The sequence below is a fragment of the Meleagris gallopavo genome, chromosome 30 (genome assembly GCF_000146605.3).
Source record: "Meleagris gallopavo isolate NT-WF06-2002-E0010 breed Aviagen turkey brand Nicholas breeding stock chromosome 30, Turkey_5.1, whole genome shotgun sequence".
Classification (NCBI taxonomy): Eukaryota; Metazoa; Chordata; class Aves; order Galliformes; family Phasianidae; genus Meleagris; species Meleagris gallopavo.
The window spans coordinates 1208720-1223596 of record NC_015040.2 but is presented as its reverse complement, the minus strand read 5'-3'; the positions used below and the strand labels follow the sequence as shown (position 1 = coordinate 1223596).

The window sequence follows — 14877 nt, the reverse complement described above, 5'->3', positions numbered from 1 at the left end:
CGCCCCCGTGCAGGGGTTGTGACACAGAGCTCCGAGCTTCAGTGCGTGTGGAGGTGTGAACGCAGGTACAGACTGTGCGATGTAAGATCTGTCCCTCGGAGGGAGCGGTGGGGAAGAAGGAACCGCAGGGATGGCGGCCCAATGCCATCCATGTGCAATGGGGAAGTGCTGCAGAGCTGAATCCAATGGGAAATGTCCCACCTGGGCTGGGAACCAGCAATGCCTGCACACAGCTCCGGGTTCTGCACAGCCCGGCCGTTCCATCAGCGCTCCCTCTCTTCCTCCTCCTCCTCCTCCTCCTCCTCTTGCTTTGCTGTCCCGTTACCACGAGGAGCAATGAGATGTGGGGCGGCAGTGCAGGTCCTGCAGGGAAAGGTTTCCTGTGCTTTCAGCCCAACCGGCACCGAATTGCAGGAGTTTGGTCTGCAGAAGCCCTTAGGAGGGTAAGACAGAGCGATCCTTAACCAGGCTGGTGCTAAGGTTGGTGGTGAGTGAGCGGAGCGGAGCGGCTGGCTGTGCCCTAACCCTGGAGGTAAGTAGTTCTCCTTCTCCTCGCTTGGTGCTGATGCTGAGCGGGGAGATGGGCCCTCCCTCGCTCTCTGTCCATCCAGGCATCCTCTCAAAATGTTCAGGTCTGTTTGCAGTGCCCGCTGAGAAGACACGGCTGCAGAGGTAAACCCTTCGCTTCCAACCCCTCTGACAAGTAGTGTCTGAATGGGAAAGTTTGGTCCTGTGAGTCACTTCAAGGAGAGAAAAGAAAAACAACGGGCTGTGTAATACTGGATCTGTAAAAGGGAGAGGAGATGGAGAAGGAAGGAGGAAAGGACCTTCCTGCCAGGCAGGACTGGTCCTCCCTTCCTAACGGCTCTTTCTGGGGCCAGAGGGCTGGATGGGGGGAGGAGAGGAGGGGAAAGGGTTGTGCGAAGGGAGCTGACAAATTCACCGGCCTCTCTGTAAGTCAGCCTGAAGCAGAAACTCTTCCTCTGCAGTTCCCCTTCATCTGAACAGAAAGGAAGGAGGGAGGGAAGTGGGAGACCGGGGGGACATCCGTGTGAGCCTTCAGCTCTGAGCTGACATTGCTTAAACGTGGAGGAAGACCCTAAATTAGAAGGGATCAAGTGCAGCCCCCTGCTCCCAGCCTGTCTGAAGGAACCAGCTCTGCCAGGCGGCTCTCACAGCAGGCAGCATCTGCAGAGCATCACCTCTGGGTCACAAACACCTCCTGATGCTGCAGCCACCAGAGGAGGACCGACAGCCCAAGAGATGACAACAATCCTATGGTTGGGGTTTTAAGACCTTCAGAGGAAGACAAAAAGTTTGCAGGACGGGGCAGGGGGCTGAAGCCTCGTTCAGAGCACAGGTTGGTGGCCCACACCCACCTACCAGGTGCACTACGTGACAGCCTTCACCAGCTCACCTGGCTCCTGCTCAGCTCAGCTTCTGCCCTCAGTCCCCACTTTGGCTGCAGCCACAGACTTTGTTTTCCAGACCCCAACCCCTTGGTTGTCCCACACACCCACCCCCACTCACCTTCACCAGCCCTGAGTGCCCATCCCAGGGAGCAGCCACCCCCTGCTGCCCCCCACACTGACGCAGCAGATGGACTCTACCTGTGCTGCAGAAGTGACTCCTGCTTGCTCGCTGCTGTCAATAGGGATGGTTGGCATCCTTGGGTCGTTTCAATTGGACCTTCAAACGTTTCATGCCAATCTGGAAGCCATTCATGGCCTGGATGGCAGTTTGTGCACTGGATGGGTTGTCGAAGCTTACAAAACCTGAAGGAGAAGACATGGGCAGTGGTAACAGCAGCACTGCAGGGGTGTGCTCAGCACATGTACATCCCAGCCATGTCGTGCTTCTTTGGCCTCTTGGGCAGCAGCACTCACCAAAACACTTGCTCTGGTTGGTGGCACGATCCATGAACACCTTGGAGGAGATGATATTGCCAAAGGGAAGGAACATCTGCATCAACTCATTGTCTCCAAACTCCTGAGGGAGATGGTAGATGAAGAGGTTGCAGCCTTCAGGACCTGCAGGCACGAGGGCGGTGTGGAGGGACAAAGCACAGACAGCCCCAAGGGGAAAGGGAAGAGAAAAGGGCTCAACTAAGAGCACAGCACTGGAGGAGACCCCCAGCACTGTGTCCTTCGTCCTTTGGCCTCGACCTCCCCTTATTTGACTCAGTCACTCATCTAAAGGTTCTGAGGGCTCTCCAAGACCCTCTGAAGACAATACAGAGAGCTGGAGGTTGTGGAGAGCAGATTCCCCTTCGCAGCTTGCCCAGCTCCCACCCAGGGCTCTGGCCACAACTCCCTGTGAGCATCCAGGTGCTGTCATGCTGGAATAAAACCAGCCAAAGTGACAGCTCACAGCTTCCCAGTATTGCTCACCTCTGCCCTGGACACCCGTGTGAAAGCTGCAACTCTCACCTTCCCTGCCCATAACCACGCAGTAGCTGCATTCAACCCATGAGCCACAGCTGGAAACCTCCTGGGCTGCCACACATCCCAGCTCTGGGCTGAGCTGCTCACCCCGTGAGCCTCACAAGCTCCCATCCTCACCTTCACGCTGCTGCTGCTGCAGGACGGGCGGCGGCTGCGGGATGCTCTGCGCAATGGGGGTGATGGAGGTGGTTGGATACACAGCTGTGATCCAAGGAGACAGAACAAACCGCTTACCCAGGGATGTGGAACACAGAACAAACCATTTACCCAGGGATGTGGAACACAGAAAGGCCCGAGGGAGAGAAGGGAAGGCGGTACCTGCGTACTGCTGGACGCCGGTGAAGGCTGGGTGCAGGGTCTCTGCTACCGATGGGCTCTGGGCTGCAAAGAAGAACATCATCAGAAGCACAGCAAAGGGAACTGCATGCACAGAGACTCCACTGAGTCTGCAAGGGGGGGTAGGAAAAGCCTCTGCTGCAGGGATCAAGAAGAAGAGAGCTAAGTTCAGCTCTTAAGGCCTCCGGATGGTTTCCTCCTGCGTGCCATACCTGAATATGGTACAAAGCCATTGGTGTAAACTGTTTCCAAGGACGGATGGCCGTTGGGAAAGGGCACCACGCCAGTAAACCCATTGGAAATGGGTGCCACCAGCCCCGGCATGGCTGTCGTTCCCAGGAGAGGCGGTGAGTGCAGCCCTGCAGAGCGAGGAGGAGACGCTGTGAGGCGAGGCCCTGCAAAGCCCTCGGTGCCCGTTCTATCTGCCAGGTGAGACTGCTGTGCACGGAGCTCTTATTTCTTCTAGCTGTGACTGCTGTCACAGCTCCAGGTGGGGACACTTTAAACCCAGGCCTGCAAAGCAGCCAGCACGGCACAGCACCGCTCCCGATGGGCTCCCAGCCCCATCAGCTGCTGTGCATTGTGACAGGGAGCGGCAGCACTGCCAGGTACAGCCCTGGGGATGCAGTCACTCCTTCCTGCACCTTCCTGAACTGAGCGGAGCCGAATCGGTGCCCTCACCTGATGTCTGTGCAATGGGTGCTGCCGGCAGCCCGTTCAGACTGACTGCCCCGATCTGCTGGATGTGGCACGGCGAGAAGGCGACGCCGGGGCTCAGGTAGCTGCCGTGGGAGGTGGACAGGACGGTCGTCTGCTGCTGCATCAGCTGCAAGGCAGGGCAGGGCTGCTCAGGGTCTGCACAGCCCCCAGCAGCCAGACCCTCCCCTCCCAAGGTGTTAAGCTCTGCCTCGAAGAAGCCCAACCCCTCTGTCCTTTGCAAGGTGTGTGGGTGCTCCATGGGGTGTCACCCAGCCCTGCTCGTGGGGCTCCATCCTTCCTCCGGAGCAGAGAGGGCCGGGGCTGGGAGCAGGACGAGGGGAAGGCCGTGCAGCCAGCAGTTGGTGCTGCGAGACACAAGATGCAGCTCTCGGAGCACAGCACCAACCACGCTTCCCTGCGCTCCGCATGCAGCCATCTAAATCCCTTCGTAAAGCTCTTCTGCTGTCGAGCAGGAAGGGCTGGGGAGGAGCAGGCGGGATGCTCTGCAAGTACCGATGAGCTGGGGTGGCACGAGGCAAAGCCAACAACAACGTGAATCCTCTTCACGCTGATGTGAGCCGAGTCCCACCGCCTGCTGTGCAGCACAACCCTGCCTGCTTGGCCCTGCATCCAAAACCTAACGTGGAAACGTTCGCATCTCTCTGTGCTTTCTCTTCATTCCCTCCACACTGAAGCTGCAGAAGAAGGAGAGGCACTGCCTGACCTCACAGCACTGCTGTCTGAGTCGACGCGTGGAGAGCAGCAGGGATGGAACCGACTGCAAGGCAGCAGCAGGAGGTGCAGAGCCCACAACGCGCCCTGCCTGCGGGCACCCGCAGCGAATCCCCCGGAGCAGAGCTGCTCCATGGCACGGATCCCTCAGCCAGCAAAACGTGTCCTCCTGAGAGCACCGAGTGGTGCTGAGGATCCCCGGGGCCATCAGCCTGCGTGCACAGCTCTGCCTTCACACCCCAGGAACCCATGCGTTTCTTACTTAGAATATCGATTTTCTTTTTTCTCATTAGTGCCTGTTTGGTGGCAGGCTCTGGCTGGAACACGACCCGCATTCAGATGCAAATGTGCCACACCAGCATTCCCAAACGGTTGTCATTACTTGGATAAAATTACCTTAATGAGCCGTAAGAACAAAGGGTGGTGGTGGATGCACAGCTGTGTGCTCACAGCCACCAAGAAACACGCAGCCACTGATGGCACCCGGTGCTCCATCAGCCCTCCTCTGCACCCAGACCTCTCTGCAGGCCCCTGAATTAATTAATTAGTCTGAATTAATCGCTGGGTCCAACCTGTTGATGGAGCTGAAATGAGGGATGTCCTCCCTTCGTGGAGGTGGGGTGTGGGGCCCAGCTCAGCTCCCAGCCCTCAGATGAGCTGGTTTTTGGCTGCTCATCCCCCGTGTCAGGGTGCAGCCCTTTTCTCTCGAGCTGCACCAGCTGAAATGCGCCGCCTGTTTTTTAATTAATCTCTCCTGAGATAACTGTAGACTTAAACAGCCCGGGATGACTTCACGTTTCATCCCAGGTACCTTTTCCTTCAAGGAAAACGTAATTAACATAAATTAAAAGCATCCAGCAGAATCAAGAAGTGAGGCCCTGAATGCTGTGGTGCCTCAGGAGGAGCTTTGGAGCAAAGGCTGCAGGGATGGGGAGAGCAGAATGCTGGCACAGAGCACTGGGAACGCAGCAGCAGTGCCCAGGGAGCCCCAGCAGAGCTCAGCCTGACTCTGCCACGTCACCACCACCACCTGTGCCCCCAGTGCCACATCCCAGGTAGCAGCTGGAGAGGTGTAAACCCTCTGCCTCTGATGTTTTGTGCACCTGAGAGCTGGTGAGGATCTCTCCTTGCAGGGAGGCCGAAAGTGAAACGGGACAGAAAGTCTTGAGTCGAGGGGAAAGGCACTGCAGGCAGAGCAGGAAGGTTAGTAAGGAGTTGGAGAGGAGGCATTTACAGACAGCTGAGGAGAAACAGAAGCAGATCAGCAAGCAGCACAGCTGAAGTTTGGTTCTGCCTTCTGGTCACCGCTGGGAGCTTCTGAAGAGCGGAGGTCGCTGACGAACCAAGCCTGGAAGATCTCCCTGCTCTCCCTGCTCTCCCTGCTCACACACCGTGGGCCACAAGCTCACAGCACGGCCCCGTCCTGCCCAGCTCAGCACCAGCTCCACGACAGCAGAGGGTGCAGCAGAACAAGCACATCCTCACTGACCCAGGTGCTGACTGTAGTGGCTGCTTCTGGGGATTCTTGGAGAGAAAATGGCCAACACTTGGGAACCAGTTCCTCCTCTGTCACGGAGATGGGACACAGAGCAAAGAGCCACTGAAGCCAGAGGTGAAGGTTTATTTTGCTCCCTAGGGAAATTACCTCTGGGAGCAGCTCCTACCTTCAGGCTCTTGGACACAAACATCTCTCACCCTGAGCAATTTCCCAGCCTCCTTCCATGGGAAACAGAGAGACTTGAAAGTGAGGGCCATCAAGAGCTGAAGATGCTCCACCAGAGCTGGTCGGGGACTTGCTGAGTTTGGGATCTACTTCAAATGCCAATGGCAACCACCACTACCATTGCCATAAGGCAGCGAGGTTCCCTCCACAAGATCCGAGGTGCAGCCAGCCTTGTCAGAGAGGAAGAAGGATGACTGGAACACCTCTGACCCTCTGCAGCGTCCTGCAAACCCCACCGGGTCACACTGGCCAAGAGAGGAAGCCCTGGGAGCCACGGACAGCACTGGGAGCTTGGTGCCCTCCGGAGAGTTTCAGCAGAGAAAGGAAACCTTGAGGCTGTGCCCAGGGCTCTCCTGCTGCTCCAAAAGCAAACTGAGGCACACACTGAGGCCACGGACCCGGTTCACAAACCATGCCTGGCAAATATCACCCACGAATCGTGGCTCTGAGCTGCCCACAGAACAGGATAGAAAGACATGGGCTCATGCTCCGCCTGTTCCCAGGCACCTCCACCAGTCTACGTGCCAGAGGAATCCAGCCTCACTGTAAGGAGGTCCCAGCTCTCTCCTTCCTTCCAGGAGGAAAAAGCACACGGGCTGCGCTGCCAACTGAGAAACTGGAACAAACCCCAGGCGTCAGGAAGCTTGCACACAGTTAAAGGGACCTGTCAGCGATCTCCCAGCCCAGGTATGGAGTTGCCCCACAGCCAGGAGGGCAGCCTTCCCCCCCCAGCCCCCCAGTGATACTCACAGCCTGCGCATAGGCGCTGTATGGGCTGAACGGCAAGGTGAGAGATGGAGTGAATATCCCCAGCTGCCCCACCATTTGCTGCATACGACGGAGGGTCCTCTCCTTATCTGTGTCAGCAAACTTCACCACTAGACTGGAGGAAGCGCCCTAGGCACAGAGAGAGGAGACAGAGAGAGGAGGCCGGGGGGAGGAGGCCGGGGGCAGGCAGAGTCAGCGGTCAGGCAAGGTGGGATGGGGCAGAGCAGGCAGCAGAGAGGAAGAGGTGCAGAAGAGCAAATATTGGAGTGGAAGTGCTCAGCAGCTGCCTGGAACCTGGGCCATGCCCTTCCCCATCCATCCATCCGTCCATCCATCCATCCGTCCGTCCGTCCATCCGTGTCCCACCCTTCCCCTCACACAGCAGCACACACCTCTGGCTGCATTCACCACAGGCAGCCCCAAGCCAGCAGGCTGTGAGACTGCAGGAGATAACACCACAGCTTGCAGTGAGAGGGCACAGCTGTGGTTACGCAGCCCCACATCATGCATGGGGCATTCCCACCTAGCCCAGCATGCCCCAGAGGCCCCTCCACCACCTAAAGAGAAGGGCAGGAGCGTGCTCAGGCTCTGGAGCCCTGACTGCTGCTCTGCTCTCAGCAGGCACACAGACTCACAGCCTGGTCCCTGACTCTCCTTTTTTTAGCCTTTTATCTAGATAAAAGTGCCGTCACTACCAGTCTGGGCAAACAGACGCACACCAGCCCAGGAGACAGGATGGTCCCCAAGGACAAGAGCATGGATGTGTGCACGTGCCCCTGTCCTCACAGCTGTACTGAGCTGGAAACTGTGGTCGTGGACAGTGAGGGAGTTCCCTCTGGGGGAGAGAATTAGGAAAGGGGAGGTACCCTGGCCTCATACTCACGGGCATTGTCTGGCTGCCGTGGAGTGCGTGGATTGCTGCCTGAGCCTCTGTGTGAGATGAGAACTTTACAAAAGCACAGCCTGGAAAGGGACAGAGAGCACAGGAGACGCAGTGATGGGACCGCTGTGGTGTGGTCACATCTCACGCAGGGCAAAGGAGAGCAGAACAGAAGGGCCGGCTCACCCCAAGCACTCTATTCTGGACAAGCAGGAAGGTTCTCACATCGTCCTTTCAGTGATGTCACACCTCCACATCTGCCCCTCATCACCTCCTCCCTACATTCTCTACGTGCTCCGAATTGTGCCTACAAACGTTTCCAACTGCAACCCGACCTGGGCTCGCTGACGACCCCAACAGCTCCTCTCTGCTCTCTGTCCCCATCCTTCCACCTAACTGTGCCCATCCTCCCCAGCCTTCCCCTCCCTGCTACGTGTGTTCCCACGAGGCAGGCGAGCACTACCTGGAGAGCAGGGAGAAAGGGCACGACACAGAGGGGTTCACACCTTTGCTGTTCCCATCAGGTCCACGCAGCACCGTACATTCATCAATGACCCCAAATGGTTCAAAGAGCCGAAGCACGTCATCCTCAGACTGCTGCTTATTTAACATGCCCACAAAGAGCTTCCTGTCCCCTAGGGGCAAACACAGAAACATCAACCTTCTATGAGGGACGCAGTCTAAAGTAGGAGGATAGGGACACGTATGCACAAAACAGCCTCGTGTTGAAATCACGCCTGGCATGGAAATGATTTGCTGTTGGCTGAAATGCTTCTTGGGTTATGTCTGATGGAGCCTCCTGAGCTGCACACACAGGGAAAGGGTTCTGTGGTGTCCCCTCTCCTGGTCAGCAAGGGTAGCAATTCCCTGCCTGTCACTATTGTTCTCGCCTTTGGATAATCCAATGCAAATGGGGATAACAAAATCTTCCCGGGTAATTAAATCCCTCCTGAGCAAAACATCAAGTCCGAGGGGCACCTCAGGACACACAGCAGACCGTCACAGGCAGCGTGAATCAACTGCCGCACCTCTGCCTTTTCTGCTTCCATTTCCCTCTATCAACATTGCTATTTCCACTGCTGGAATCCCCAAGCACCACCACTTGGATGTGCCCTTCCCTGCCCCATCCATCAGCCCACACAAACACAGCAGCACCCTCCCAAACCGCCGGGAGCAGCCATTCAAAGAGCACAGCTCCACATCCCAGCCCCATCTCTGCTTCTGCAAGAAGATGGTTGGGGATGGTTACGTCAGGAGTGAACGCTCCCCCAGTGCCACGGACACACGTGGGGAGACGTGACCCAAGGCTGGGTGTTGGATGAGGGCTGGGAGGACTCCTTACTGCGACAGGATAGGAGGGGCTGGCTTCAAACACAACCAATGCAACGTGACGCACGTCGCAGCAAACAGCGAGGAAGCTGCAGTCTGTTTGAGTGCAGTGACCTGAAAAACAACAGGTCTGGGAGCGACAGCGCGGGCTGCAGGGCTGTGCTGTGTGTGCGGTTGAATAGATGACACCCGGCACGCTCACACGGCCCCGGCTCCCAGGCACACGAGCACACCGCCTTCCCGATGCTCTGCCGTGGGCAAGCGGCGCGCACGTGCCACGTTTCCCTTGCAGAAAAAGCAAGGGAGAGAACAGACCGTGTGCCACACGGCTGCACCAGCGCTAAGGCAGCATCTGCCCCCAGCCAAGGCTTGGATGAATGGTTCCGCTTTGGGCTGATGACTCATTTGGGAAAGATCCACCGAGACGCCGCCGGCTTGCCTCAGTCCTTGCAGTTTTGCTGCAGGTCTTCTGTTGTTTGGGGGGGGTTGCTAACAGAACCTTTTGGAAGCCTGGTTTTTATTGGTGAACGTCAGCTTTTCTTGCTTGAATTTGGAAGAAAAAAACGTTTCCAGCTTCTCTGCCTATGCAGAACAGCTTAGAACCGTGCTACCCTACAGACTCGAGCTCTAAAGGCAAAAAAAACCCCACACCTATTGGTTTTCAATCTCTTCTGAATGCTCAGAATGGGGTGAAATCACTCACAATGCAAGAAAAGGCTTCTTTCTTTTTTTTCCCCAGTTAATTTCATTTCACGCAGCCCCGCTCCCAAGATGGCACACAGGGAAAGAATCCAGAGCTGTCGGGGCAGCCCATAGCAGTGAGCCATCCCTGCAGCTCCTGAAACCCCACAGCCTTCACCCGATGTCTGCTGTCACCACTCCCAAGGATGGATCCCAAATCAGCTGTCGTCCTCGAGCCACGGCTGTGGGTCACAGCTCCAAAAGGACTCCCCTCCTGGTAACAGCACACCCCCTCCACTCATTTGTCCTCCGTTTCTCTCCAGATCTTGTTTTTCACCTTCTGATTGGCAATTTCCCCATACTGTCCAGCAAGCAGGAAAATTGTCTCTGATCCTTGGCTGTTGAGTTCCCATGGAAACATGCTCTGGGCGCAGGCAGGCAGATGGGAGGAGGGAGAGTGCAGAGCAGGTCGGGATGAAGATACCATGGGAACAGCCAGGGGCTGAAGGCTGCAGCCACGAGAGAGGGAGCACACGGCCCTGCAGATGGAGGGAACCGGGCCAGCAGCCCCCAGCAGCAGGACCCGGGCAGGGGGAGGCAGCTGTGGATGGGATGGGTCCCACATATAGGCAGGTCGGATCCTCCTTGAGTAGGCAGGGGGGTTTTCTTGCCTCTAACACAGTGCTAATGGGCTTGGGCCAGCTGTCATGTCGACTTGGCACAGCACAGAAACGCAGACAAGCTCCTCTGGCCCTTCAGCCCATCTCTTGCTGGTCCTCCTGGGCTCACATCACAGGCAGGAGGAGGGAAGAGCTGACACAGCCTGCACTGGGATGACAGGTCCTCTGAATCCATGCAGGCAGCATCTTCTTCCTAGCAAATCCCTTCTGCAGGGTGCAGTAACCCCCAGCATCCAGCTATCCCCACACCACCTTCCCAGGGTTGCTCTGGCAGAAGGATTCACATCCCTTACACCAGGAGACAAATTATGGTGCTCTGACTTAATTCAGGGTGCTTAATTTGTGAGGCGTGAGCCCCTGCAGAGGTTCCTTTCAAGGGCAATGCAGATCAGAGCTCCACTGATGTTCCCTTGTCTGAGCAGCTCTGCCCTGCCCAAGTCTTCCTCTTACCTCCTGTCAGTGTGGGGTTACTGCTACAGGGAATGGCTCTTTCCAGATCTGCAAATGTGCTTGGCCACATCTCTGGCAAGGAGGAGAACTGCAAGAGGAACCTTTAGAAACAACAACCTGAGTCAGACAAACGCAGAGTGCTGTCCTGATGCTGCTTCCACTGCTGGGAAAATTCCAGTCTGTGGTGGATCCTGTGGGGACTGCTGGCTTCTGAGCTCTGCAATGAAGCTGGAAGGAAGAAAGGTGTTCAGAGCCTCCCAGCTATTCTCATGGCTTCCCAGAGAGAAGTGCTGTGGGGATGTGCAGCCTCCAATAAGAAGTAATCCGGGAGCCAAAGCCTGGCTCCACTCTGCTGCTGGGAGGCAGAGCTGATGCCCTGATATCTGCAGTCACTGGAGATCGTGGCCCTTCTCCTACACTTGGAGCTTCCACACCAGAAGCCTGCCTCCAAAGCAAGGTCCTGCCTGCTCTGCTCCCCAGCATGAGCTCTTTTTGCTCTGCTCTCCCTCCTCTCCAGCACAGCTGCAGAACAACCACCGCTCTGGCATTTCCAGAGAAAAACGAATGTTTGCAATATAAATATTGTGAAGCAGAGGAGAAGAAAGAAGGGACAGGGAGTGAACTCCTCTCACACTCAGATTTCATGGGTGCTGCGTGGGCTCGAGGCTGAGATTCCCACTTGGAAAAAGAGCAATCCCTACAGAGAGGGGGAGAAAGGGCAAAGCTTGCTCAGAAAATACCTTTTTTTTTTTTTCCCCTGAAGTGAAACAGAATGGAAGCAGAAAATGCCTTTTTGGATGAGAAACCAGTGGTGCTGACAAAAAGGGTGATTTCTTCTTTGGTGCCTTTTCCTTGAGAGACAAAAAAATTGCTACTCTTGCACCGATTTTGCAGGAGGGAGAAATCATCCTTCTCAGAATGGTGAAATAGGAACACGTTAAAAGCTGATGGATGGCTTCTGCAGAGCTCTGCTGGGGGAGGAAGCATCCCAAGGCACCTCGGGGTGAATGCTGCCCACGATACAAGGCAATGATAACAATTAATTAAAGAGCCACTGTGGGATTTTCTGTTTTCCTTTGGGAATGAAGCCCACCTTTATGTAGGAAAAGCAAAACCACCATCAGAGGACTGAGATGTCTGACCCACGCTGCGTATCTCAGTCCCTTATGAAAAACACTGGAAACCATTGACCTATTTTGCTCCATCTGAAAGCACCAGAGATGTTAAATTCCAACCCATTTTGGGATACAGGTAGCTGTGTTTGTATGAGAAGCTGTGCTTCTTCTCCAATGAAGCACCTCCAACAGGTGGAATGGCTGGGAATGCAATGGGAACACAAATGGGCAGATCTCAGTCCAAGCCAGGTGGTGAATCCCCCAAGAAAACATCAAAATCACAGATTCTACTTGAAAAAAAATAAAGATGTGACTTGATAAACTTTCTGTTTTTTAAAGGAGGATCACACAAACAGAAATACACACGCCTGTGAAAAAAAATATCACAAAGTATATCTCTTGTTTCTGCTGGGGCAATAGGCAAAATTGCTTGGAAATGATCAACTGCTTGGAAACAACCCCTGAAAATCCCAAACAAAAGTCTTCTGAATCTAAACACAGCACGCAGGACACGCTGTCCTGCAGGAACAAATAGCCTCACACAAATCCTCCCCACCAGCAAACTGCTTTCAGAGGCAGCAATGGAGAGGCAGATGCAGGAATGGAAAAAGGGGAAAAGCGATGTACCAGTAAGACAAGGAAAAGCAGCAAACATCCATAAATCCGGACAGGGCGGGAGCTGCAAACCCTCTCCACCCAGAGGAAGAGTCTGAGCTGCTGTAAGCTCCCCATTAATTTCTGAAATACTCTCCTGTTCTCAGGCTTCCAGCTCCGAACTGCTCATTAGCTGCAGCTCTAAGCGAGCTGCTTCCCTGCAGGCTGCCAGCTCCTCCATCTCAGCCTTAAACTCGGGCTCCTGCTCCTCCAGAAGTGCCTCCCCACCACATGCTATTTTCTGCACTGGCATTTGGGCCCTGAGAGCAGAGGAGCTGAGCCAGCCCAGCAGCCACAGGTGAGCTGCAGGCACGAGAATCAGCCACCCTAAATCCGTGCCACAAACAAACAGCCATTCACACAGACTGGGGGAGGGGGAGGTCAGGTCAGGGCTCTGCACCTCTCTGCTCCATCTCCCAACCACAAAGCCACCACAGGAGGAACAAGGAGAGATGACAACTACCTCCACGGCTCTCGCTGTCTGCAGGTTTCACCTGAATCGGACGTGCCATCTGCAATGAGAAAAGAGACACAGAGGGTCAGAGCGTGGCACACAGCGCTGATGGCACCAGGTGCCCCTTTCTGCCTCCTGTGCAGGGCAGGAGAGCAGCAGAAGGGAACTGAGGCACTGCGATGGCAACCCAGGAGAAGGGACCACGTGGATTTCGGAGTTCTCCAAAGGAAACCAGGATCTCCTGGAAATACCCTGCGTGCACAAACTTCTGCTTCCTCCAGACAGAAGGCAGAATGCCTCTGAACGTGACTAGCAGTGCAGCAAGCAGGCAGGTTGCGTTTCCCCCTCCCCAGTCCCCCGGCAGGCAGAGCATGCCCTGTGCTCCAGGGAGGCTCTAAGAAGGGCAGTGCTGCTCTCCAGCAACGTCTCCTTACTGCACTGTTTGAAAGGGACAAAAAATCCTTGGCTTCGATTGTGATGAGCTGCTTACCTCTCCTGCACCCATCAGCAATGATTCAACCAGCAGCAATAGCCAGAGCTCAGCCCACAGGACGTGAGCACTCTCCAGGTAACACAGACAGACAGACAGCTCTCCCCAGGAGTACCTGGATTAAGTAACCCACAGCTTTAACTGGCTGATTGCAAACCATTTGTCAGCTGGATGGTACAGCACTGCTGTGTCCTACGCTGCCCAAAAAGGGAAGAGAAAACACAGCTTCCTCCCCAGGCCAGCAGGATCCATCTGAGCCAGAATGGCCTCTGAGCACTGCTGTACGAGGCAGATGTCCACACAGCACATCTCACTCCACGTCTCACAGCATCATTCACAGAGGCTGACAATGACTCGAAGCAGTGACATTCACAGCACAAAAACCACCAGGAATACTGCAGGTCAGACCCACAGGCAAACTGCAGGTCAAGCAATGCTCTACCCTCCCTTTTAGGAAACAAAACAGAGAACAAAACCAGGCCTTAAAAGTCACAAAATGAAACGTATTTAGAAGCCAGCATGCAAAAGTGACTGAGCCAGGCTGGTTAGAAAACCAAAGCAGAGCCTGTATTCACAGCAGCTGGAGGAAATCTGTGGGTAACCCAGCTGCTAACAGGACAGAGGGGCCAGCCAGCAGGCCAAGCTGATGGCTGAGCATGGGGGAGAACCTGTGGCAGCCCAGGGCCACAACCTGGCTTGCACAGACTGGTGGATCTCAAGCAGGATGAAGCCAAAGCTGGGAGCATCCCTGGGTTGCACTCTCTGCCTCCAGGAGTGAGGTGGGGCTGCAGAAGCTGGCTGGCAGCACCCCAAAGAAAGGCCTCTTCAGTAGGCAGCAGTGCTGGCTTCAACCCTGTCTGCCAGGACTTGCTGTGTCATTCTGGGGAAAGGGAGAAACTGAGGATCTCTTTCCTGCTCTGCATCAACTGCATGGGTTTACAGAGCTCCCAACGTCCTGCTGTGCTGCCAGGTGGCCCCAGCATGTGCAGCACTGGCACTCACCAGCCTCAGAGCTGCAGCTGAGGACCCGGCATCTCCTTCAGCCCGTGAGCTCCGTGGGATGCGGGGCAGGGTTCAGAAGGAGGCAGTGAGATTCTGCTCCAAAAGCCCCAGATCTCCTGGCTGAGATGTGGCAGCTCCTGCAGCCTCCGGTCATAAGGCTGGGCCGGGCTGGGAGAGGGCAAGCAGCCCAGATGTGTGCCTGGAAGAGGGGATCTGTGCAGAGCCAGGAGGAGTGGCTGCCCACCTCCCTCCCTGCCTCTCCCGCAGCACAGAGAAATAGCTTTGTCTCTACCCAGGAAGCAAAACCAGGATTAAGCTAAACAGATGGGGAGAGAGATGGAGGGGCAGGCTCGGATCTCATCTCCTATGTGGAGCAAATTCATTGGGGGGCAGGGAGGGAGGAAGGGATGCTGCTGAAGCCAAGAGCATCACCCCCCCCC

The 14877-nt window shown here is 55.6% G+C and overlaps 1 protein-coding gene across 7 annotated transcripts in view; it reads right to left on the bottom strand.

Annotated features, from left to right (window-relative positions):
- Window positions 1–514: 514 nt before the first annotated feature.
- CELF5 (CUGBP Elav-like family member 5) overlaps window positions 515–14877 on the bottom strand; it is a 34028-nt gene continuing 19665 nt past the window's right edge. For 2 of the 7 annotated variants that reach the window (XM_019610010.2, XM_031557114.1), the window contains 11 exons: window positions 12955–13003; window positions 8089–8217; window positions 7586–7665; window positions 6685–6831; window positions 3462–3606; window positions 2993–3139; window positions 2763–2825; window positions 2562–2645; window positions 1887–2030; window positions 1611–1775; window positions 515–740 (listed from right to left, as the gene is read on the bottom strand). In XM_019610010.2, the coding sequence (XP_019465555.1) occupies window positions 1648–1775; window positions 1887–2030; window positions 2562–2645; window positions 2763–2825; window positions 2993–3139; window positions 3462–3606; window positions 6685–6831; window positions 7586–7665; window positions 8089–8217; window positions 12955–13003 (1116 nt within the window). In that variant the 3' untranslated portion in view covers window positions 515–740; window positions 1611–1647. Of the gene's footprint in view, window positions 786–1610; window positions 1776–1886; window positions 2031–2561; window positions 2646–2762; window positions 2826–2992; window positions 3140–3461; window positions 3607–6684; window positions 6832–7585; window positions 7666–8088; window positions 8218–12951; window positions 13004–13435; window positions 13559–14437; window positions 14637–14877 lie in introns of those variants that run through there. The other 5 variants (XM_031557113.1, XM_031557112.1, XM_019610009.1 and 2 more) reach the window with 5 other exon arrangements.